General features: G+C 40.9%; 1 protein-coding gene across 6 annotated transcripts; it reads right to left on the bottom strand.

Moving 5' to 3' along the window:
• Positions 1-9,481: 9,481 nt before the first annotated feature.
• tmem275a (transmembrane protein 275a) lies at positions 9,482-22,573 on the bottom strand. Of its 6 annotated transcripts, none has more exons than XM_073062385.1 (3): positions 22,148-22,573; positions 19,706-19,845; positions 9,482-11,078 (listed from the first exon to the last, which is right to left on the bottom strand). In XM_073062385.1, exon 3 carries the CDS (start codon positions 11,020-11,022, stop codon positions 10,468-10,470), a length of 555 nt encoding a protein of 184 aa, XP_072918486.1. In that variant the 5' UTR covers positions 11,023-11,078; positions 19,706-19,845; positions 22,148-22,573; the 3' UTR covers positions 9,482-10,467. The 6 variants fall into 6 exon arrangements, with proteins under 6 accessions (XP_072918486.1, XP_072918489.1, XP_072918488.1 ...); XM_073062388.1 differs by lacking the exon at positions 22,148-22,573 and adding an exon at positions 22,051-22,086; XM_073062387.1 differs by lacking the exon at positions 22,148-22,573 and adding an exon at positions 21,946-22,049.
• Between the last annotated feature and the right edge of the window lie 1,530 nt (positions 22,574-24,103).

The raw sequence follows: 24,103 nt of genomic DNA, 5'->3' as shown, positions 1-24,103 counted from the left end.
TATGGTGTATCGGTGTATGGGTTAATAGGCACAGAGGGTGGTGTGGCTCAGTGTCTAAGAAATAATATTAAATCATTAGAAAAGGATGACATAGGATTAGAAGGTGTAGTCTCTATGGGTTGAGTTAAGAAATGGCAAGGGTAAATGGACCCTAATGGCAGTTGTATACAGGCCTCCAAACAGCATCTGGGATGTGGATTACAAATTACAGCAGGAGATAGAAAAGGCGTGTCAGAGGGGCAACATCGTGATAATCATTGGAGATTGTAACATGAAAGTGGATTGAGAAAACCAGGCCAGTACTGGACCTCAAGAGAGAGAATTTGTAGAATGACTAAGGGATGGCTTTTTAGAACAGCTTGATTTTAAGACCACTAGGGGATCGGCTGTGCTAGATTGGGTGTTGTGCAATGATCTGGGGTGTTAGGAACCCTTAGGGAACAGTGATCAAAATATGATAGAGTTCACTTTGAAATTTGAAAAGGAGAAACAAAATTCTAATGTGTCAGTATTTTAGTGGAATAAAGGAAATTACAAAGGCATGAGAGCGGAACTGGCCAAGGTTGACTGGAAAAGTACGCCAGAGCAGCAATGGCTAGAGTTTCTGTGAAAAATGAGGGAGGTGTAAGACAGATATATTCCAAATAAGAAGAAATTTTTGAATTGAAGAAGAACACTACCAAGGCTGACAAGTGAAGTTAGAGCCAAACTAAAAGCAAAAGAGAGGGCATAAAATGAATCCAAAGCTAGTGGGAAGATAGAAGATTGCGAAGCTTTTAGAAACTTGCAGAAGGAAACTAAGAAGGTCATTAGGAAGGAAAAGATGATTTATGAAAGGAAACTGGTAACTAATATCAAAGAAGATACTAAAAGCTTTTTTAAGTATATAAAGGGTAAAAGAGAACTGAGGGGAGATATAGGACCAATAGAAAATGATGCTGGAGATATTGTAATGAGAGACGCAGAGATGGCAGAGGAACTGAATGCATATTTTGCATCAGTCTTCACAGTGGAACACATCTGCAGTATACTGGACATTCAAGAATGTCGGGGAAGTGAAGTATGTGCAGTGAAAATTATGACAGAGAAGGTGCTCAGGAAGCTTAATGGTCTGAGGGTGGTTAAATCTCCTGGACCTGACGGAATGTACCATTGGGTTCTGAAGGAAGTAGCTGGAGAGATCACAAAGGCATTAACAATGATCTTTTAAGAACTGATAGATTCTGACATTGTACCAGATGACGAAAATTGCAAATGTTACTCCGCTATTTAAGAAGGGTGGGAGGCAGCAGAAAGGAAACTATAGGCCTGTTAGCCTGACATCAGTGGTTGGGAAGTTGTTGGAATAGATTGTTAGGGATGAGATTATGGAGTACCTGGAGGCACATGACAAGATAGGCCAAAGCCAGCATGGTTTCCTGAAAGGAAAATCCTACCTGACTAACCTACTGCAATTTTTTGAGGAAATTACAAACAGGGTGGATAAAGGAGATGCTCTAGATGTGGTGTACTTGGTTTTTCAGAAGGCCTTTGACAAGGTGCTGCATATGAAACTGCTTAGCAAGATAAGAGCCCATGGAATTACAGGGAAGTTACTAGCATGGGTGGAGCATTGGCTGATCGGTAGAAAACAGAGAGTGGGAATAAAGGGATCCTATTCTGGCTGGCTGCCGGTTACCAGTAGAGTTCCACAGGGGTCAGTGTTGGAACCACTGCTTTTTACGATGTATGTCAATGATTTAGACTATGGGATTAGTGGTTTGTGGCTAAATTTGCCAATGATACAAAGATAGGTGGAGGAGTGGGTAGTGTTGAGGAAACAGAGAACCTGCAGAGAGACTTAGGTAGTTTAGGGGAATGGGCAAAAAAATGGTAAATGAAATACAATATTGGAACGTGCATGGTCATGCACTTTGGTGGAAGAAATAGATTGGCAGACTATTACTTAGATGGGGAGAGAATTCAAAATGCAGAGATGCTAAGGGACTTGGGAGTCCTTGTGCAAGATAACCTAAAGGTTAACCTCCAGGTTGAGTCGGTGGTGAAGAAGGTGAATGCAATGTTGGTATTCATTTATAGAGGAATAAAATATAAGAGCAGGGATGTGATGTTGAGGCTCTATAAGGCTCTTGTGAGACCACGCGGAGTATTGTGTGCAGGTTTGGGCTGCTTATTTTAGAAAGGATATACTGACATTGGAGAAGGTTCAGAGAAGATTCATGAGAATGATTCCAGGAATGAAAGTGTTACCGTACGAGGAAAGTCTGGCAGCTCTTAGGTTGTATTCCCTGGAATTCAGGAGAATGAGGGGGAATTCCAAAATGTTAAAAGGCCTGAACAGATTAGATATGGCAAAGTTATTTCTCATGGAATGTGATTCTAGGACAAGAGGGCATGACTTGAAGGATTGAAGGACATCCATTTAGAACTCAGATGCTGAGAAATTACTTTAGTCAGAGGGTGGTGAATCTGTGGAATTTGTTGCTACGAGCGTCTGTGGAGGCCATCATTGGGCGTATTTAAGGCAGAGATAGATAGGTTCTTGATTAGCCAGGGCATCAAAGGGTATGGGGAGAAAGCAAGGGAGTGGGGATGACTGAAAGAATTTGATCAGCCCATGATTAAATGGCGGAACAGACTCAATGGTCAGATGGCCTACTTCTGCTCCTATATCTTACAGTCTTATGGTCTTAAGGTGTGAATACTGGGTCAAAATACAAAACAAAGGTTGCAAACATTGTCATTTGCTAGGGAGCAGATGGAGTCAGTGGGTCTTCTCAATCATTGCCCAAGACAATGAATGTAGTCTGCCCAATGTTCAGTTAGAAGAAGTTTCTACTTAACCTATTTTGGATTCTGAACAAATAGGCTGACAATTTAGAAATTATTCAGGAAGGCAGAGACATGACAAGGAAGGCAACTGTGACCATCTGACATTATTGAGTTATGCTCATAAGGGACAAAATAGAGCTAGATACTTCACAAATAGTTACAAGAGCACTACATTCAATCTGACTGGATTGTTATTGAAATTTGCTTCTGCTGATAAAGACACAGTACTCTTAGATACTGAACAATATATTCCAAAATCAACAATACATCTTTATTGCTTATCCGTATCTATGGAACATGACGTTCCAGACACAAAAGAGAAAAAGACAATACTAATAGACCACATCACTTAATCATACACCAGGTGTAATCACGGACATTTTCTTAATTCCAGAGATAATATTTTTGTATCTTTTCTGAAATTAAATAATCATGGCACATTAAATGCTTTGACTCTGTAGTTAAACCAGAAAGATTTCAATGAAATCCTCTTAGGTATTAATCCACCTTTTGATGAATCACTAGCACATGAAAGGCAAACTTGAATAAATTTGCTTCAAATTTTTCTCATAAAATGCTCTTGAAGTGTAATATCAAAGGGAAGATGTTGAAGTCAAACAGAGTGATGACTACAACCTATGTTATCACCATGTCAAGATGTTGACTAGTTCTTCTAGAGGAGTTATTAAATGCTACAAGGCTATCACACAAAACCATTAATGCCTCAACCTTCCTTCAGAGTTAATGGATAATGCTGAGATATGATTAAATCCCTTCAGTTTTACAAAACACTGAGACAGTGAAGGTAATTTTAAGCTTTATCACTGGGTGATAAATGAGTAGGAATGAATGGGCAGTGTATTTAACCCCACTTACATTTTCCCTAGAAGTCCAATGGCTTGTCAATTCACTGTCGCCTGTTTTCTGATCAATGATAACACTTAAAATCACCTCAGTGAATCTGAAGCACCATAGATTACCAATTTTCCTGTCATGCTATATAATATTTCTTATCATTCTTTTGAAAATGTTTTCAGCAGATTCTGAATAATTTTTATATTGTAAAGTCCAAGCCAATCAGACATTAATTATATAGTCGGCTTCAATTAGTTGATAGCAAAATCGATCAAGAATTTAAAATGCCAGGAGAATGGAAGAGTGCCAACTGTTCTAATGGCAGGTAGTGGGGTGTTGGAATGAATGGAGAATGACTTTAGTTGGAGGAAAAGGTTCAAATATGAAATGAGCGGGAAAAGGATAAGTATTTTAATGGGTTGTGAGATGGATCTAAGTAGTGAGTGGTGGCAAGAAATTGAGAGCCAGTTTGAGCCTGAAGAACTTCGGAGGTGAGAGTGACTCTGCAAAGTGGTGCTGTTTCGGATGGATGGGGCCACTGAGGTAACTTTTGATAAACAATGAACCCTTTCATTTGCATCACCCTATTGAACAATGGAAGATTTTTCCACAACCCCCCCCCCCCAAATGATGTTCACCATATGTGGGGAGGAGTTATAAGGGTAGTCTCATCATAAAGGAGAACTTTTGCCTGAAAAATCTTTTGGAATTCATTGAGAGAATAACAGGCAAGATAGACAAAGGAGAGTCAGTGAATGTTGTTCACTTGGATTTTCAGGCCTTTGAAAAGGTTCTGCACCTGAGTTTGCTAAACAAGGTAAGAGGTCATGATATTGCAGGAATGATGCTAGCATGGATAGAAGATTGGCTGACTGGCAGGAGGGAAAGAGTGGAAATAAAGGGGGCCTTTTCTGGTTGGCTGCTGGCAACTAGTGCTGTTCCACAGGAATTGGTGTTAGGACTGTTTCTTTTCATGTTATAGTCAATGATTTGGGTAACAGATTGATTGCTTGGTGCGGATGTTTACAGGTAGTGTGGAGGAAGCAGGGAGTTTGTAGAAGGACTTAAACAGATTAGGGGAATGGGCAAAGATGTGACAGATGGAATGCAGTGTTAGAAAGTGTATGGTCATATGCTTTGGTAGAACAAATAAAGGCATAGACCATTTTCTAAAATTCAGAAATCAGAGGTGCAAAGGGACTTGGAAGCCCTTATGCAGGATTCCCTAAAGGTTAACTTGCAGTTTAAGTTGGAGACAGGAAGACAAATGCAATGTTATCATTCATTTCAAGAGGACTAGAATATAAAAGTAAGGATGTAATGCTGAGGCTTTATAGAGCATTGACCAGACTATACTTGGAGTATTACGAGCACTTTTGCGTCCTTCATCTAAGAAATGATGTGCTGGCATTGGAGATGGTCCAGAGTAGGTTCACGAGAATGATCCTGGGAACTAAAGAGTTAATGGAACTAAAGAGGAGTACTGATGACTCTGAGCTTGTTCTCGCTGGAGGTTAGAAGAATGAGGAGATATCTCATTGAACCGCCTAGATAGAGTGGACACAGAAAGGATGTTTCCTATAGTGGGGGAGTCTAGGAACAGAAGACACAGCCTCAGAATAGAAGGATGGCTCTTTGGGACAGAGATAAAGAGAAATTTAATTAGCTAGAGGATAGTAAATCTGTAGAATTCATTGTCATAGATGGCCTTAAAAGGCTAAGTCTTTGGGTATATTTAAAGCAAAGGTTGATAGGTTCTTGATTAGGGGCTTCAAAGGCTTCAGGGAGCAGGCAGGAGAATAAGGTTGAGAGGGATAACAAATCAGCACTGATGCAATGACAGAGCAGCTGTTATTGACCATTGCCTTCATTCTGCCCCCATGTCTTATGGCCTTATGGTAATAACTATAACCATCTTTATATTGCAAATATTTTTAATACAAAATATTTGTTGAATCAATACATGCCATTATTCCAGTAGTAAGTCACTTACTATTCCTAAGATGAGATCAATACCATCTAATAACACACTGGAAAACACCTTTGCAACCACAATTTGAATCTCAAGGTAAGATAGAGTATCCCGATCATTATCTTTTACCCTGTGAGCCTTTACATTCAGCACATCATGCTTTTTCATTCCTGACAGCTGCAATGGTCACCAGCTACATTGTCACCTCCCCAACCCTTTCTGCTTTTCACAGAGGACCACATCCTCAGTGATTATCTGATCTGTTGATCCATTCATACCCATTCCCTTTTTACCCCTCACAGTGGAAGTAATACTGGTCTTTACATCTCCTCCACTATCTCTGTCCAGGGGCATGAACTGTCCTTCCCAGTGAGAAAGAGGCTAGCAAGCATCTCCTCCAACCTTGTCTACTGCATTTGGTGCTCCAGATATAGCCTTCTCTACATCAGCAAGAATAAGTGTAGACTTGGACATTGTTTCATAGAACACTTCTGTTCATTCCACAAAGGCCATTCCAAACTCCTAGATGTAGACTCTCTCAACTGCCTTTGTCATTCCCACACTGACCTGTCCTTCTCTACTGCCAGGATGAAGCCAACACACACTGGAGGAGCAACACTTTATATTGCACCTACAAGCTAATGGTTTGAATGTTTTTTTTTCCCAATTTTTGATAACCTCCCCCTTTTTTTAAACTCTATCCTATTTTCACAGATTCCTCCCCCCACCCACCATGCTGCATTTATTTTGTTTCTTTCCCCTCTCTCTGTCTGCCGGTACCTCCAGTTGAACTCCGTCTTTTCGTGTGTTTTCCCCCAGCAGTCAGTCTGTAGTTTTATATTGCCATGTGCTCCTGCTCTACGCTGGCCCCTGTATTACTGAGTACTCCGTCTCTTGTCTGTTTCTCATTATTGCCTGTATTGCTGCCACCTGTGTCTCATTGTGCTCCACTTATCATCTGCCCCTCTGTTTATTGCTCAGTGTATTTCAGTCCTGTTTGTTGCTGGATTATGCCAGTGAATTTTCCTGAGCCTTTCCAGTATTTGTAGCTGTACTCTTATCTGTCTGAATATCGACTCTGCCTGTTTCCTAATTCTGGTTTTTGGATTTCTCTGGATGTTTTGGTCTCTGCCTGAACTTTGACGCTGACTTTGTTTGCACCTTGGGATTTGTTACCCAATTAATATCACTGTGTGCCCAGTACTGAGCCTGCAATTGGATCCCTGCTCCAGCATCCTGACACTGTCCCAATCTTCCAACTCCACCCCCACTCACCTCTCCTACTGGGAGCTGCCTTCCTGTCACCTTGCACACCTCCTCAGTCCACCAATCACCTAGGAATCCTCTCTTGCCATTCCCCTTCTCCTTTCTATGCCAGTCATCTCATCTCACCTCTCCATTCTCAGTCCTGATGCATAGATTCAGCCTAAAACATCAACACTTTCTTTTGACTATGGATGCTGCATGATCCGCTGAGTTCCCTCAACACGTTGTTCGCTGCTCCATACTCCAGCCTCTGCAGTGCCTTGTGCCTCTAAAAGGTTCTGTAGCTGTGTCTTCAGTGCCTATTTCCTCAGCTTTGAAATCTACAGCTCATGGGATGGATCTTTAATTCTTGAGGTGGTGTCAAATGGCAATTCCACAAATTGTAATTCTCTTCCCATCTTTATTTCCAACTGAGACGTGAGGTATTCTGAGAAAAGGCAGCTGCAATCACATTAAAAAGCACACTACTCGTGCTGCCCATGCTTTTTCTCTATAGCTATTTGTCCTTCCTGCTCTATTATTAAATATATCAGCTTTACTTTTAAATTTCATATTGTTATTTGATGTAATTATTACCCTTTTATTATAATTTTTGTATTCTCTGAACGTCTGCCTCAGCTGGATATAGTGAACTCGGAGAAATAGTTATCACATTTTATCTGGTCTGCACCATTAAACCTGTGGGAGTAGAGACACAGGCTGCAAACGCTGGAATCTGGAGTGAAACACTGCTTGAAGAACTCTGCAGGTAAAGTAGCATTTGTGGAGGCAAAGGGATGTTTGATGTTGCATCAAGCATTATTGGTACAACCACAGCTGGAAAAAATCCAATTGTCAAGTAAAGCAGAAACTCAATAACCTTGTACTGTTCATGGTATAAGAAGCCATAGATGGTTCAGCTGCTGCCATAGATGAATCAACGTGTGTGATGCCAAGAGCCCACACTCTCAGAGATTTAACAAAGGTGCATAGGAAGATGCAATGAAGAAGTGGATGACCAGACAATAACCTATAGAAATGTTAAAGGAAGTTAACAGTTATTTCAATCTTCCAAGGGGATGATGAATGTCTAAAGATCAACTACTGAAGCCATTACATGAATGATATTTAGTGCTGAAATACAAAACAAGGCTTTCCTGATATATGAAGCTTACAAAAACCACAAAAATAGAATCCAGAATGTTTTTGTGGAGTTCTTTAGTTAACCATCATGACACAACTTTTCTCCATGATTTTGACACACCATATCAGAGTAGGTGTTTTATAACATATTGGTGTTTTCTGCAGTTTTGCATGGTAATTTACAGTGGGTCCATAATCTTCTTTCCAGTGAAAATGCACGATTATTGTATATTGAATCAATTGCCGGTGAAACACATAAACAGAAACATAGTAGAAATTCCAAACTGCACTTCCACAAGGCATGCTTAAAGTGTCATGGCTGACAGGTCTATTTTAATATCCAAAGGGCCTTTCAATTCCAATTAAAAATTGTATTTACTGAGAGCATTAATATAATAAAAGGTTGTTCAACGTGGAATGAAACTATTTGATATTGCCTCAATTGGTAACTTTCAGCATGGTAAATACTCCAATTACAGTTTGAGGTATTTCAGTCCCAGGAACTTTATGTCTCATGCTACATTAAAGATGCTAAGTAAGTGGTAACTTTTAATGCTGACCCGCCTGAGCGATTGAAGAATATACAGTTCAGTTGTATCAGAAAATCTTTACACCAGTACTGCGTTGAATAGAAGAGAAATTTTATTGAAGTGTTTGCAGACACCTGATGTATTTGACTTCCAATAGCTCTCAGTGTTGAATTTTAATTTGTTCCTTTTAACTTTTAGAGACTCTGACTAGTCTTCATCCTCTTAATGTGATTTAACGTTAAGACTGATTGGACTGTTTCATCAATTACAGAATATTTATAAAGAGTATAAGGCAATAAAGGGCTTTCAGAATGAACATCAGTACTCTGTTAGTCATTATTTTAAAGCAGTGGATCTTGTTTCTCACTTTTGTATTGCCATCTTCCCAATATTTGAACAATTAAAAGCCGCAATAATTCCCACTGTGGTATTCAGTATTGCAGGCCTTAACCAGTCTCTTGATGATTTAATTATCTGTATGTTCATTGTGCCACTCTCTTCATTCTATTCAGTATCTTTAAACCAGACAAGTTATTGTCTCCATCTCAGCTCCATTCATATGAGCAATGAGTCGTTCACTGTAAGAGTACTCACTCATGGCTGTATTTCACTAATAACTTGCATTCAGTTAATTTTTTTAATGTTCCTTGCAACCTAGTCTGCACTAAAACTTTGGGTTTTTTTTCATGACTAATCCAAAAGCTGTTGCACCTCCATCAGATGTTTCCCTGTCTTAGTTGGGAGGAGTGCATGGTACAGCCAACATCAGCCAAATCCAATGTTTACAAAATCTTTTCTAAGCAGTATTGCTACTTATACTACTGCAGAAAATTCAAATAATAGTCCTCCCACATACATTTAGTATTTTTACACAAATAAGTTGTCCACTTGTGCTTGACGGATACAAGAAAACATTTATTTAGTATTATCTTTCTGTTGAGAATTACAACTGATACTCACACAATGACGGTTTGGAAAAAATGCTTAGTTAAATTTTAAAAAAAACTTCCTTGCACCTTCAAAAAACCTCAAACATTCAATCTTAAATACATAATATATACCATGATTGGCATTTACAGATGTTTAATACTTCTCTTTCTATCCCTTGCCAGTTTTATTACCTCACAATATTCATCTGGACGACAGCGTTCAGGAAAGGTGCCATTTAAAATATTCCAACTACATTTATTATCAAAAACTGATAAAAAGGGAGAAAGCATGCTTATTGTTACATCATGCTCTATTCCTCTTGCCGACTTTCCTTGATCCTGCTGGTTAATCACTTCAGCAATAACAGAGCATTGATAAAGAATGTAAGCCATTGAAGAGATTTCAAATGAATACCAAAGCATTCAAGGGAGGTTTGGTTTTCTCAAAATTTGCTAACAAGGTCAATCTTCTAACAACATTTTAATAAATCAGTTAAATGTGAATTAAAATAAACAGTTCTTGCATTTAGCTCCAAATTATTAATAGGGGCAAGGATAGAACAGTACATATGTGACAAAAGTATGTTTTTGGCAAATATAGCTTTAGATTCATCCACTCTTCAATTAATCAAATTAGGTCACTTGCAATTTGCTTAGATGGCAGATGTGCAAATTGGGTCTAGTGAAGTTACAGTCAAATGCTGCTTTTGTATGTTTCAAATTTCACTGTTACACTTAAAAATTATTCTCATTGAATTACATTTGGCCTTCCTCAATAAGAAGGCAGGACATGTTGAAATGTCTCTGTTCACATAAAACAAACTTTAAAACTGAATTTCATCATGGTATGGACATAGGTTTTTCGAATTTAAACATGGGTTTCTGCTGGTGAAAGTTTCAAGAGGCTTAGCCATGGCACTGTACAATGAAAGAAGCTTTGTAATCAAAGCTCAGACTAGTTCTATGAGGATGAATCCACGTCCTGGGGTAAGTTCAGCTGTACTGCTTCAGCTCCAGGTGTATACTTAGCTCCAGGGTTGTTGCCATCCATTGTAAAGAGTTTACATGTCTTTGAGTTTTCATGTACTGGGGTAGATTTCTTAGAAGACACCGGTGAGTTTGTTGGGCTAAGCTGAACTGCAGTTGTGTCTTGCACAGTGTGTTCACTAGTCTCAATCTCAAATGTAGCATGACCGGGCTTGATGATACCAATATTGGATCCAGGTTTGGACTTCCTCTGACCATGGGCAGGGGGTCTCCGACTACAGATGCAACAGGCTACAAAGAAGGTAAAAGCAACCACCAGCAAAATGGGCCCAATAATGATGGGAGGATTGTTCACTGGCAAGAAGGTGCCAAAGGCAAAGGCTCCCACGAGAGTGATATTAATCCCTGCCAACATGATACAGAGGCCACAGGCACAACAAAGAGCTGGAGACGGAAGACCCTGTGGTCTTGTCTTCTTCTGCCCAGACTTCTGAGGGACTGTAGTGCTATTTTTCTCGGTAAACATCATATCTTTGATCAGGTGATTATGTCAACTCAGTCAAGCACAGTAATTAATTACCTTCACTGTGAAAACAGAAAACATGTCCATCAGCTAATTAACAGATGCAAGCGGATATCATAACTGATAATCATCATACAGAAGGCACGCTCGGTTAACCACAAATAAAGAGCTCATAAAGCAAAATAGCCAAAAAAAAATTGATGAGGGTCAGAAATATAAGTAAGTACCAGGGTAAAACAGATTGATAAATTAGTCAACATAAATCTATTTAAAAATTACATAAAAAGGGAGCACATGCTCATAATTCACATTTAAATAGGGATATTAAAGAAGGCTGTACATGTAGAATTTTGTAAATTGGTAAATTTTAAGAAATCAATAAAGTTGCACAGTGAGTTCATAAATCTCTAATTTCATCATTTAGTTTCTATGAGCAAATTTTTCATTGTACAATGCTTGATGCATTAAAGCATGTTGTCTTATGGGGCTAAATTAGGTTTAAAGTACATTTCATTAGTTCAAAATTTGTAAAGCACTTTATGGCACATTGATTGGGTAATAATACCCATCTGCTATATGGCCACCATCCATCCAGGCCATGCTCTCTTCTTGCTGCTGCCATCAGGAAGCAGGTAGAGCAGCCTTAGATCCCACACCACCAGGTTCAGGAAGACTTATTACCCTTCAACCAACATGCTCCTGAATGAAAGTGGATAACTTCACCCACCGAAATACAAAACTGATTCCTGAGCCTATGGACCCACTTTCAAGGACTCTATAACTCATGTTCTCAATATTACTTGTTTGTTTGTTAGTTAGTTAGTTAGTTTGTTTGTTTATTTGTTGCTTTCATTGTTTATTTGTTTATTTTGTTTATTTGCACAATCTGTTGTCTTCTGCACATTGGTAGTTCATCAGTGTGTGAAGTTTTTCATTGATTATATTTATTGTATCTACAAGGAAATCAATCTCAGGGTGACATAGATATACATCGATAATAAATTTATTTTGAACTTTGATAAATCAATGACTACAAAATTCACAGGGGTTTTTATTGGATCCTGTTGAGAGAACTCTAGGGAAAAACAAGCAAGATCCTCTCGATAACTTCTCTTTGGGCACCATACTCTTTTGACTTGGCTATGATTGTGGACCAGAAGAAAAAGAGCAAGTACAAAACATTCCTAGTGGTTTTTTTTTTTGCTTAGACCTACCTTTCAGCATGTGTGGTGAGGAAACTGGTTGCAGAATCTGTCCCCTTTAAAAGATTAGCAGTCAGCCGTGTTGCTGTGAATGTGGAGCAGGCAAAGGTCACTGACACTTGCCAGCCATTCATCATATGAGGTGGTGTCCCAATGAATATACTGTACAAGATCCTGAAAAACAGGTGCTGATTGGATACTTACTTTGCACAGATTCCTTCAAAATCCTTGCTTAAAAAATGGATCATGACTATGTGCTCTTCCACTACAGAATTTTAAGTAGATTTAAGTATGCTGACTGATTTATCAATCTGTTTTACCCTGCTATTCATTTATATTTCTGACCTTCATCAAATAATAATAATTACTGATTGGTAATAAACTCCAGCATTTTACTGGAGTACATTGAATTCCAACATTTACAAACTTGTATGGACTTTGTTGGAAAGAGAAAAGTTTGAAATGACCATGCATCAAGAAACCACAGTGATAGCTGAGTTTTATTTTGCACAGGGAACCCCTGTACTTGAATGCTTCTTCTATGTCTTCACAAGACCTGGGATATTGCCTCAACCATTCACTCAACAAAAACTTAGCTGAATGTGAGCTAAAATACTGTTTTGAACACCAGCATTATCCCGTGTTTTTTTAAAAATCTGGGTGAAGCAAAAGGTGCAAATCGTGTAATCCAACAGGGATTGAGGTTATAGAGTTAACACTAGGGCCTCTTAATGCACTAACTGAAAAAAAAACTTCAGTTTTGTTAAATGATACTCTTCATAGAGTGGATTTAACTGTTCAATACTCAATAAAAATAACAAATAATATCCTTTTATTTTTTTTCTTTTTATTTCATGTATGAATTTAATTTATGTTGTGAATTTTTAATATTTACAGGAACTTGGGATGCGCGATTAACCATTTAAAGCTGGATTCTCTATGTGATACAGGGAATGTGGAGTTTTATTTAGCTTTCTGAAAGAGTTACTGTAATTTGGAGACACTGGGAATGGTTTCAAAATTTGGAAAAAGCTGAGAATGATTTTGAGCTTCAGCAACAAAGAGAAAATGGCCTAGTCATTAATATTATCTTCCATAACCTTCTCCCTTCCAAACACTCATTTCTTCAGGCCTGCTTTCTGCACACTTTCTCCCACTAGCATGAAGTCACTCTATCTAAGCCTTTCTACCTCCCCACAACCTCTTCACATTTAAGATTGTTCTGAAAACATATTCCTTCACTTGGCTTTTGGTCATCAATCTGAACAGCTTTCTCAGGCTCTGCAACTGTTCTGTGAAAGACCTTGCGGTTAATTCAATACATCACCCATTACCCAATATCAGCTGGCGTTCATATTTTCCACTGCATAATGTGGCTCAGAAATACTTCAGACTTTTAAAATTCCAGCATAATTTCTGTTCCAACCTTCTAAACATATGTGAGTTGTCTTCACACCATCAACCAGCACTCTCCCTACTGAGTCACTATGTCTAAATCCTGGTCCTGTTGCATGAGCATGAAATCCAGGCTGACACATCACCATGAAACTGAAGGAAGGCTGCATTATTGCTGTTGCATCTTTTGTTCAAACCAAAACCCTGTTTTTCAGTCTTTTGCAATTTGTCATCATTTATCCCTTGTGTTGCCATTGGAAGCATGATTGCATAGTTGTCAACATTGTTCCTTCTTTCCATTACATTCATTTTCTAGTTTTCTTTGTGAGCTCCCTCTACCCCAGCTAAATGAGCAGGTAATTGACTTCTTCTAAGACTCGTTTGCTTGAGTCTGGTGCTAGGTGTACCAGAAGAACATGGGACCTAGAGTGATCTGCTCTTCCATGTATCTGTCTTACTGAAAAACAATGAAACCCTTCTTCTGAAGATGTGACGGGACCTCGCAATACAAAGGCATGTTGAGCCATTATTCTTGCCAATGAACCAGAAGTATGAGGCATTTCATATCAATCCAAGTTAATATGAAATTCATCATTATTAAGGGCATCAAAAGTTCATATAGAGGAGGTCATTAGATATCCTTGCATGTGACATGGACACATTCAGCAAAAGTTATCTGGACATTCTGGAATGATAACTAATATGAATTACTGGACATAAAACAGATGCATTGTGTGCAAACTTCAGATATGGCATTCATCATATTGGTCTTCCTTGTTTTGATGCAACCATAATTTGAAATTAGCTTTGTAACAATTTACATAACACAAGAGTTTGTTATGGGACCATTTTGAAAATTGCATAGATAAGCTAACTGAAGCATGCGCTGAACAGATTTTGACTGCATTCTAGCTACAGTGTAATTCAATGTTCATCTTTAAATACATTCAGGCTCTCCTGGCATCTTTATTGAGGCTGCTCATTAGTGCTGGGAGAGCCTCTAAGAAAAACAAATCTGTGGTGTACATGACTGCAAGTATTTGCCAGATATTTTCACTTGGCCATTTGATGTACATCAAGCTCTATCTCAGTTCTTTTACCCTCAGTACTCCTAGAAACAAAAATATTTAACTTTTATTTAAATAATTCTTCAATCTCCCCTTTAAAGTTCTAGTACTTTGCTAAAGATGCTATTGGCATCTCGCCTAATTGCTAGCACGTTGAATTGTTGGATGCTGATTGACCTTAATTGCTGTTTGCTTTCAGCAAGCACCGTTGATATTGACAGACTGTAACCAGGCTTTATTCAATAGTCTATAGTGGCACAAAGGTGAGTGGATATGTTCGAAAAATGTTCCTTTGGATGCTCAGAAGCTTTGACCTGAGACAGGGTGATGTGCACTTACTGGTTTCAAACATGTAAAATGTTTCATTGTGAAAGAATTAAGTGTTATTGCCAGGATATATAAACATGTTGAATCTCACCATTAGTATTCCCACCTTAACAGCAACTTGAATCCATAACAGAAGAAGTTATTTGCCGTAAGTACCTCATAACTCACAATCTGACTTTATTTAGATGAATTAGAAATAATTAATGTTTCTACTTTTTTTTAAAAAAGTTTCAAGCATTAATGACACATTAATAAAGAAGTGTTCTATCAATGCTTATTGGATTGAGGCACTATTCTTCTGGGAGAAAAATGCTGTCCAGGTTGGTAGGTTATTTGCGGCCACTGGGTAAAAGGATTTGGAGACACAAGATTGGGAGCCTGCTTCACCGAGCACCTACGCTCTGTCTGCCAGAAGAAGTGAATCTCCCAGTAGCCACCCACCCTTTTACTTCTACTTCCCATTCCCATTCCAACATGTCAATCCATGGCCTCCTCTACGAGTGTGATGAGGCCACACTCAGGTTGGTGCAACAACACCTCGTGTAGCCTGGTAGCCTCCAACCTGATGGCATGAACGTCGATTTCTCAAACTTCTGGTAATGGCCCCCACTCCCCCTCCTTCGCCATTCCCTAACCCCCTTTCCATCTCTCACCTTATCTCCTTGCCTGCCCATCACCTCCCTTCTCCCTTTTCTTTCTTCCATGGCTTTCTATCCTCTCCTATTAGATTCCCCCTTCTCCAGCCCTGTATCATTTCACCAATCAATTTCTCTGCTCTTTACTTCACCCCTCCCCCTCCCAGTTTTACCTATCACCTTGTGTTTCTCCCTCCCCTCCCCCCACCTTTTAAATCTAATCCTCGTCCTTTTTTTCTCCCATCCTGCTGAAGGTCTTGGCCTGAAACGTCGATTGTACTCTCATCCAAAGATGCTGCCTGGCCTGCTGAGTTCCTCCAGCATTTTGTGTGTGTTGCTCGGAGATACAAGATGCTACAATCTGGACTGAAAACAAACTATTGGAGCAATTCAGATGGTCGAGCAGCCCCCGTAGAAGCAAAGAGATGATTGACATTTTGGGTTGAGACCCCGCATCTGTAAATGAGTAATTTGTTGTGTTGATTAGTTCCAAACAGGTAAAAGTTCATACTGCCTATAACTTAGTACAGAACAGTCATCTCCACTCAGGAAAGTCTCAAGGACAGTTTAGGTGGAGTTTAAATTTCTACAATTGAATAATGAAGGCATTTTTCCTTTTTTTGATTTTGGAGAAGCTCAAATCATGACACACTAATGACATGTTGCATTAGGAGCAGTATAGAACAATTTTTATACAAGGTTATACCAACAGTATCCTTTTTCTTATTCCAAAATGCAATATTGAACAGTTACTGCAAGATATTGTGCTGAACCAAAATGGCCACGTTAACTTATAACTACTAAGGTCGCCAAAGTCACTGCATTCTGTTAAATCATCAGAAGGAATACAACTGTTTAAAACATATTCCTTCAGGAAACATGTTCACATATAAAATATGCAGGGTCACGTCTTGTACTACTGTGACAGAATTAGCTTTGCTCTTTGAACAATGTTAGAGGAAAAAATACAAATAACAATGACATGAAATGAATTCAGTAACAGGGAATTCTGACATGGTTCAAAAGGCTTGATATATGGAGGATGATGCTCCTGGCCAGTGGGTTTAGATCAGGTGCTCACCATCTCAAAATAAAGGGTTAGACATCCAGAACTGAGAAGAGATCTCCTCTCTCAAAGAGTGGTGATCCTATGGAATTCCCTGACACAAGACTATAGAAGTAAATTCACTGAAATGATAGAGTTATTGACACTTATAAGGTATCTAGAAGTATGGGAATAGTTGATGCTGAGATAAAGAACTAGCTATGGTTGCACTGATTGGCAGAACAGGCTCGAACAGATGAATGTCCTATTCCTGTTCTTTTGTTTCCATATTTCTATATAGTGAACTAAACCAAGAAAAACATGATTGGGTTTATATTCTGGTTAAGTCTATTTTTTTTTTCAGGGAATGCTCCCTGCTTCTTGCAATGCATTGCGGGAAGCACAGGGCACAGTATGAAGGTGCTATATGATATTACAAGGCTGCCTTGCTCAAGGTAGATTGCTCAGTCCCAACTTGCAGAAAAGACGGTCCTCTCATCACTAAAGGTTCCCAATTATTGAGCGTCAGCTTTTTGTCTTCACTCCCTGATCCAAAAAGTACAGTACATATACTTATATTGTCAGTGACGGAATAGTTAAACTTGCCTTTCATCAGCGTAACTTTCTGCTCTTTCAGATTTTAACTTGTAAGAACATAAAAATTATGAAACAAATAAGTATATGGAGGGTTCAAGGGTTATGAGCCAAATGTGGAAAAATAGGACTAGTTTGGTGGGCATGAATATTTAGCCAAACAGCCTTTTTCTGTGCTGAATTACTGTGTGAATTCATGACACAGACTCTAGTCCACTCTTTATCAAACTATTTTAAGACTTCCATCACTGTTGCTAGATCTCTTTATTCTCTTGATATCCAGAAAACTATTGACCTCTTTTCTGAACAAGCCCAATGACTTAGCCTGCTGGACGGAAACTATAAAATATTCACCACCCTCCAAATGAAATAAGTTTTCCTCATCTCAATCCTAATTTGCCTTTGCTTATTCTTTGATGAGACCTCCTTTCTTCCATACTCTAGAGAATACAATCTCCATCTACAAAGTCTAACCCCATACAAATCCACTTTTGCTGGTGCCCTTTCTGCACTCCTTCCATGGTATATACATTCATACTTAGATAAAAAGATCAAAATTATAGATATCTGTGTAAACAAGCACACAGTGGCCACTTTATCAGGTACACCTGCTTGATAGTACAAATATCTAATCATCCATTGATATGGTAGCAACTCATTGTATGTAGACATTGTTAAGAGGTGTGGTTGTTGTTCAGATCAAACATCAGAATGAGGAAGAAATGTGATCCAAGTGACTCTGTCCATGGAATGATTGTTGGTACGAGATGAGGCGGTTTGAGTATCTCAGAAACTGCTGATCCCCTGGGATTTTCATGCACAAAAGTCTCTACAGCTTTTGCAAGAAACAAAAGAAAAACATTTGGTACGTGGCTGTTCTGTGGGTAAAAACCTCTCGATAATGATAAATGTCAAAGGAGAATTGCCAGACTGTTTCCAGCTGACAGGAAGGCATTTCTGAATGCACAACACATCAAACCTTGAAGTGGATGGGCTACAACAGTAGAAAACCACAATCATACACTCAGTGTCCACTTTATTAGGTACAGGAAGTATATCTATATTCAATTGAAATGAGGCTTCCTTCTTACTGCAATCAAACTTTCTCATTATCTGTCTCATTATAAAGACTAACACACCATTCCTCCTCCTAATCATGTTTCGCGCTTATGTTGACCTACAGTGACTTGTTTACCAGCATTCCCAGATCTCTCTCAAATATCATCACTACTCCTTCACTTACTCTGGTTATGTGCACCAACATGGATGGTTTCACATTTTCCTACATTATATTCTATTTGCTTGTTCCTCATTCACTCCCTCAGCTTATCCATAAACTCCAGAATCCTCTTGATACCCTCCTACAATCTTGCTGGTTTGGTATCATCAGTGAATGCAAAACATGGATTTTTTTCTCTCTGCAGCAACTTGTTGATCAACATTGTGCAAGGTTTGGTTCCAAGTATTGATCACACTCTTCAAAGCCAGGGAAGCCAAAATTTACTCCCATTCATTGCTTCCTGACAACACCTGATTCCACATGATGCAACACTGTAGATCAAACTCTCTGGGATTTTTTTGAAAGTCTTGTGGGAAAAGAGTTTTGGGCAGTTATAGGGAGAAATTGGCCAGGCTAGTTCTTTATTCCTTGGAACATAGGATAATAAATATAGAAATGTTTAAAGTTATGAGAAGCAAAGTAAAGAGGTGTGGTGACTATATCTTCCCCAAGGTAGAGGAATCCAATACTAGACAGCATAGATTTAGAGTGACATGGAAAACTTTTTAAAAGGGTCCTGGGAGGGTAGTGAGTATGGACAGGTACACGGAGTGGCGGGGCGGAAAGCAGGAAATTAGGAGCTCCTGAAGTGGGCACCATGGTCGGCATGGACTCCTTGGACCAAAGGTTTTGTATCTGTGCTGTGTTGCTCTCTGATGCAATTACTCCAACTCAGTGGAAAGTGCGATCAGGCTCTTGTCACCTTGTGTGTCCAGTGTCGTTTTTAGTCTGAAACTTGAATGTCATCACTGCCTCCCAATTCTGACAGTCAATGCGATTTTATAACGCGGACCTTCTCAGTCTTCTAACTTTCAGAAATATGCAAATAATCAGCCCTTCGACACGACACGCGATCAGGAATTCGCCAGTTCCTCTTCTGATTAGATCGGAACTTTTCTCCGAATGATAGAGGATTCGGACAGTTAGGGCAAATGATTTACGGGTCTTTCCGTATCCTCTCCCCAAGTGATCCAGCCCTTTTCCCTGTAGCCGATTATTAGTGTTAAGAAAGAAAGCCCCGTCTCTGAAAGGAAGCTTACTAACCTGCCATTTCGAGCCGTCGCATATTTTCCTCTCAAGGGAAGGTACGAATGGGCAGTTGAAAAGAAAAGCAACCCACCGCCTCCCGAGGTAATAACACTCACCACATTCCTTTCCCTCGCCAGTTCCCTCAGACGTGACAACGCTCGATCGGACAGGCTTGTAAGCAGATTCATATGTGCTCGTCGACGTTTAACTAATTTAACTTGGGGTCACCAAGCCTTTGGACGATCTCAGAAGAGCCCTGTCACAAGAAAAGTATCAATGTGGTCGGACATGGCACGAAGTTGTCAAATGTTGCAATAAAATGGTCGCAAACTGGGCACAGAGTTACTTTCTGACGATTAAGTACAACACATCTGCATGCATTTCATCTATATAGTGCGAGATATAAAAATAGATGATTTGCCTGTTTGTTTGCTCCCACTGCGATCTGTAACATCACTATATATATATATATATATATATCTATATTTATATATATCTATATCGAAGTAAACCTCAACAGCATCCGCAGCGACCAGCCCGTTAGCTGGTTGGGACTAGGCAAGTTGGGTATTGGACGGTAAAGAAGCTAGACAAAGACCGGGGGTGGGGGGGGGGAGTCCCAGAGCGGCTAAAAGAAACACGAAAAAAATAGGATAAAATGTGGGGAAATTGAAATCCCTTAAGTCCCGAAGAGTCCGGAAAGGGCTGGGAGACGGTTGAGTAGGAAATGAAAAGAGCGTCCAAAGACTGAGTGGGTTGAGTCGAAGCCAGCGCACAATACGTGCACTGTAATAGCCTGTTGAAGCAATATTTTAGAGAAATGCTGCGGTCCTTCACATGAAAGCAGCAGAATGCAGCCCTTCGCTGAAGCTCTAGACTCCAAAGATCGTGCAAAGCTCTGCAAAGAGCTTCAGAAGACCACAAAAGACAGCGCAGCTATGAGGTTCGTCAACATTCAGAGATGCGGTTTACAGAGTACTGTATTTACTTTTCTTCCGAATCGTGAGGGGATGCGGCGTCTCACGTATGACTCGAGCCCCGGCGACCATCTCCAGTCAGTGAGCACCCCCTGAGCACCGCCAAGCGGACACCGCGCTATTACTATGCTCCCACATTCGGGGGACAGCAGTACAAATCGTCCACTTCAGTTCTCGGATCCCTGCTTTATGGAGCTGCGCGTTCAGAGCGACGGCACTGCAGAACTGGCCAAGTCGGTTAGCTGAGGCACCGCGCCTGCTGCAGTCTGGTTCGTGAATATGGTTTCTGAATCGATCCCCGACACAAAGTATCGATTTAACATAACATTTGCAATAAAAAAAGGATATTCGGTGAAATGAGCGCTTCCCGGAACACAACAAACGAAGGAACATTCAGGTTTGCCTGCATACAGGCGATTGGCACGGTATATAAGAGGAACTGCTTTGGGGATAAGGTATCCGCTCACCTTTTTTCGAGGAACCTTCTCATCACACTGCGATCACACCACGCAAAGCCCCAACTCCTCCTTTGAGACAACAGGACTTCCGTTCCACGCGCAGCCACACCGATAAGACCAGGAAAATGGTGAGCGTAGGGAATGGGATGGGGAGGGAGGAATAAAGGGTATCGACCCGAAACGTCAACTCTTTATCCCTGTCCATGACCCGACCTGCCGAATTCCTCCCGCATTTCGTGTGTTAATAAATCGATCGGTCAGCTGGCAGAGCAGTCAGATTCACGCCCGGCTCTCCGGCTAAGACAGAGGATTGTATCGTGGTTTATCGATACAACCGTGCTCAGAAGTTAGCCGACATTGCTAAATTCAGTTAACTCATTAAATGGAGCTCTGGATGCCCAAGACATCCCAGGAAGTCCATAAAAACACCGATTCCAAATTCTAATGGTTCAGTGCAGCGTTCAATCTCTCTTCCAGTCAGTGTCTCTTCCGGAACAGGCTCGGAAACATCTTCATTCAACAAAACTAAGTATTCCCTTCCTGCCTGGGAGGAGATACTGCAACAACCCGGCTCCCTGACGTAGATCCCAGAAGGTAACCGTATCCCCAGAAGGTGCTATCTCTTTCTCTCTCTCTCTCTCTCTCCACACACACACACACACACACACACACACACACACACACACACACACACACTCACTCACTCACTCACTCACTCACTCACTCACTCACTCACTCACTCACTCACTCACACACACACACACACACACACACACACACTCACTCACTCACTCACACACACACACACACACACACACACACACACACACACACACACACACACACACACACACTCACTCACTCACACTCCCTCTCCCTTATCCCCACCGTGGGCTCTGTTCGGCAAAATTGAGAAACTACCATCTCGTCTCTCGCTCTGGCAGTCGGTGTGAGGCGATTTCGCTGCAACAGCGCATCACGGTGGACGGACCCAGCCGCGCCGACCCCAGGTGGAAATATCGTTACCACTGCATGATGTGTCGTGGACAGGCTCCCTCCGTCTTGGTCCGAGCAAAGTTCTCTTAATCCTTTGCCGCTAGTCGCTGGTCTCAAAAGCACTTACCGAGATTCCGGGGGTCCATCGCGCTTAAATAGCTGCGAGAAATCCACCGCCGGAGTTCAGAGTGCGTTGGTAATTTCTCTACCTCCGAGCGCGTTAAATTGGATCTCACAGTTATCTGTGCGAATTCCGAATCTGTGACCAGTTCTATCCGCAGGGAATAACTCTTTGTGCTCCTGTGATCTTTCCTGCAATATTCACTTTGCGTGAATGTCTAAGGTTAAGATTAAGATTGCTTATTTCTTGCAACCCATCGCATGGATAACCAGTCGCGTTTACTGTTTCAACTGCTGTTCACTCCTCCACTCCTCCCCTGGTCACAGGGCTCAGCCCTGCGCGTGTGCAAATTTCTTCACAAGTTATGATGAGACGTTAGAAGTAGAAACGTAGAAGCGACAGAGCATTATTTTCCCACCGAAGCTTCCTTGCTCCATAGAGGCTACCCGACCTGCTCACTGTCGTTCAATATTTTCAAATCAAAATTATCCATCCTATGCTGTATGTTGCTTTTTATATGGTTCGTTCACTATTTTCTGAGTGGTCTCTGTAAATGCATTAGGTGATTTCTCAGGTAAGGGCATTTTCGGCACAGCTTTGTGCGCCGAAGTGCCTGTATTCCGCCGCAGGCTGCAGGAACGTGTGGCTCCCAGTCATACGTTGTCATGCACAGGTCTCTGTGGATCGTCGCCTTGTCGTGGTGGAGAGGCATGTGAGTTCCTGAGATCCCAAGAGCGATGTTGTCTGGAGCTTAGCTTCTGGTAGGGTCACCCATGCGGTAAGGTCAAGGGGGAGGTTCCAGACATAGAACAATCCAACCAGGACCTCAGTGGTGGTGCCGACGGAAGATGGTGATGCATCACAACCGCGGTGAAGGTGGAGGAAGGCTGCTGCAGTGAACAGTCCCAGTCGAAATGCTTTCCATGCCACTAGACCCTGACCCCGGTCTGTCAAGGACCGCGTGGTAGCTGCCCGTGCGTCAGCCTCCCCACGTTATGCAAAAGCGCACAGGCGTTCTCCATTAAGGGAATAACCGCTCAAGAGAACATCATACTGGACTGGGGTGATCGCACTACTACTATGCACCTCCCATCTGTATGTCTGAATCACGTGCTATATTCCGGAATGGTTCCTGACCCGGTGTCCTCTCGCTGCTGCAATCTGTCTGCACCCGCAACTCGTCCGCAGCCTGCTGACCACCCTGGTCTCCAGTTCAGGAAGACCTCAACTATGAAATTCCCAAACCGCTTGTCGTCCCTCAGAAATTATTTCTTCCTCACCTTGAGTCTGTAATGTCTTCCTTCAACCAATTTTTCCCCACCTACAGCAATGTTTCACGCTGCTTCTTTAGCAGCGTCTGGTTTTTTTTTTTTTTGGCTTCATTCACCTCACTTTCGGAATAAATATTCAATCCTTCTACATATTTATTGAGTGCTGACGCTGTCCTGAGGACATTGGTTTCTTCCTTGTTCTGGAGCTCAACCTGCCAGCCTTCTTTACTGAGCTGAACCTGTTCTCTTTTAATTCCTCTCATTGTCATCAAGTAGGGAGTGTAGCTATGGGAAAATCTGTAAACTATGCTGTTCTCTCTGTGAAATATGTAGAGCAATCCTTTATCCGTCCTGCTCCAGCCCACTCCTCCGGTTCTGATTTGAGTGTGTCTGTATTCATGCTTCTTCCAACAGAAAACAAGCATTTCGTCATGAGAGAAAATCTGCAGATGCTGGAAATCAAGGTAACACACACAAAACGCTGGAGGAACTTAGCAGGTCGGGCAGCATCTAGGGGAAAGAGTAAACAATTGACATTGGCGACCAAGACCTTTCATCAGGACTGGAAAAAAGAGATGAGACGTCGGAGTAAGTGGGTGGAGGGGAGGGGAGGATGTATAAGGTCGTAGCTGGAAAGTGAATTGGTGAAAGAGATGAAGGGCTGGAGAAGGGGAAATCTTTTAGGAAAGGG

Source organism: Hemitrygon akajei, chromosome 12, assembly GCF_048418815.1.
Source record: "Hemitrygon akajei chromosome 12, sHemAka1.3, whole genome shotgun sequence".
Taxonomy (NCBI): Eukaryota; Metazoa; Chordata; class Chondrichthyes; order Myliobatiformes; family Dasyatidae; genus Hemitrygon; species Hemitrygon akajei.
Note: the sequence above shows the minus strand (reverse complement) of the source record. Positions and strands in the feature narration are given on the sequence as shown.

Coding starts and splice junctions, on each gene's coding strand:
- tmem275a (XM_073062385.1), bottom strand. CDS start 11,022: ATGATGTTTACCGAGAAAAATAGCACTACAGTCCCTCAGAAGTCTGGG.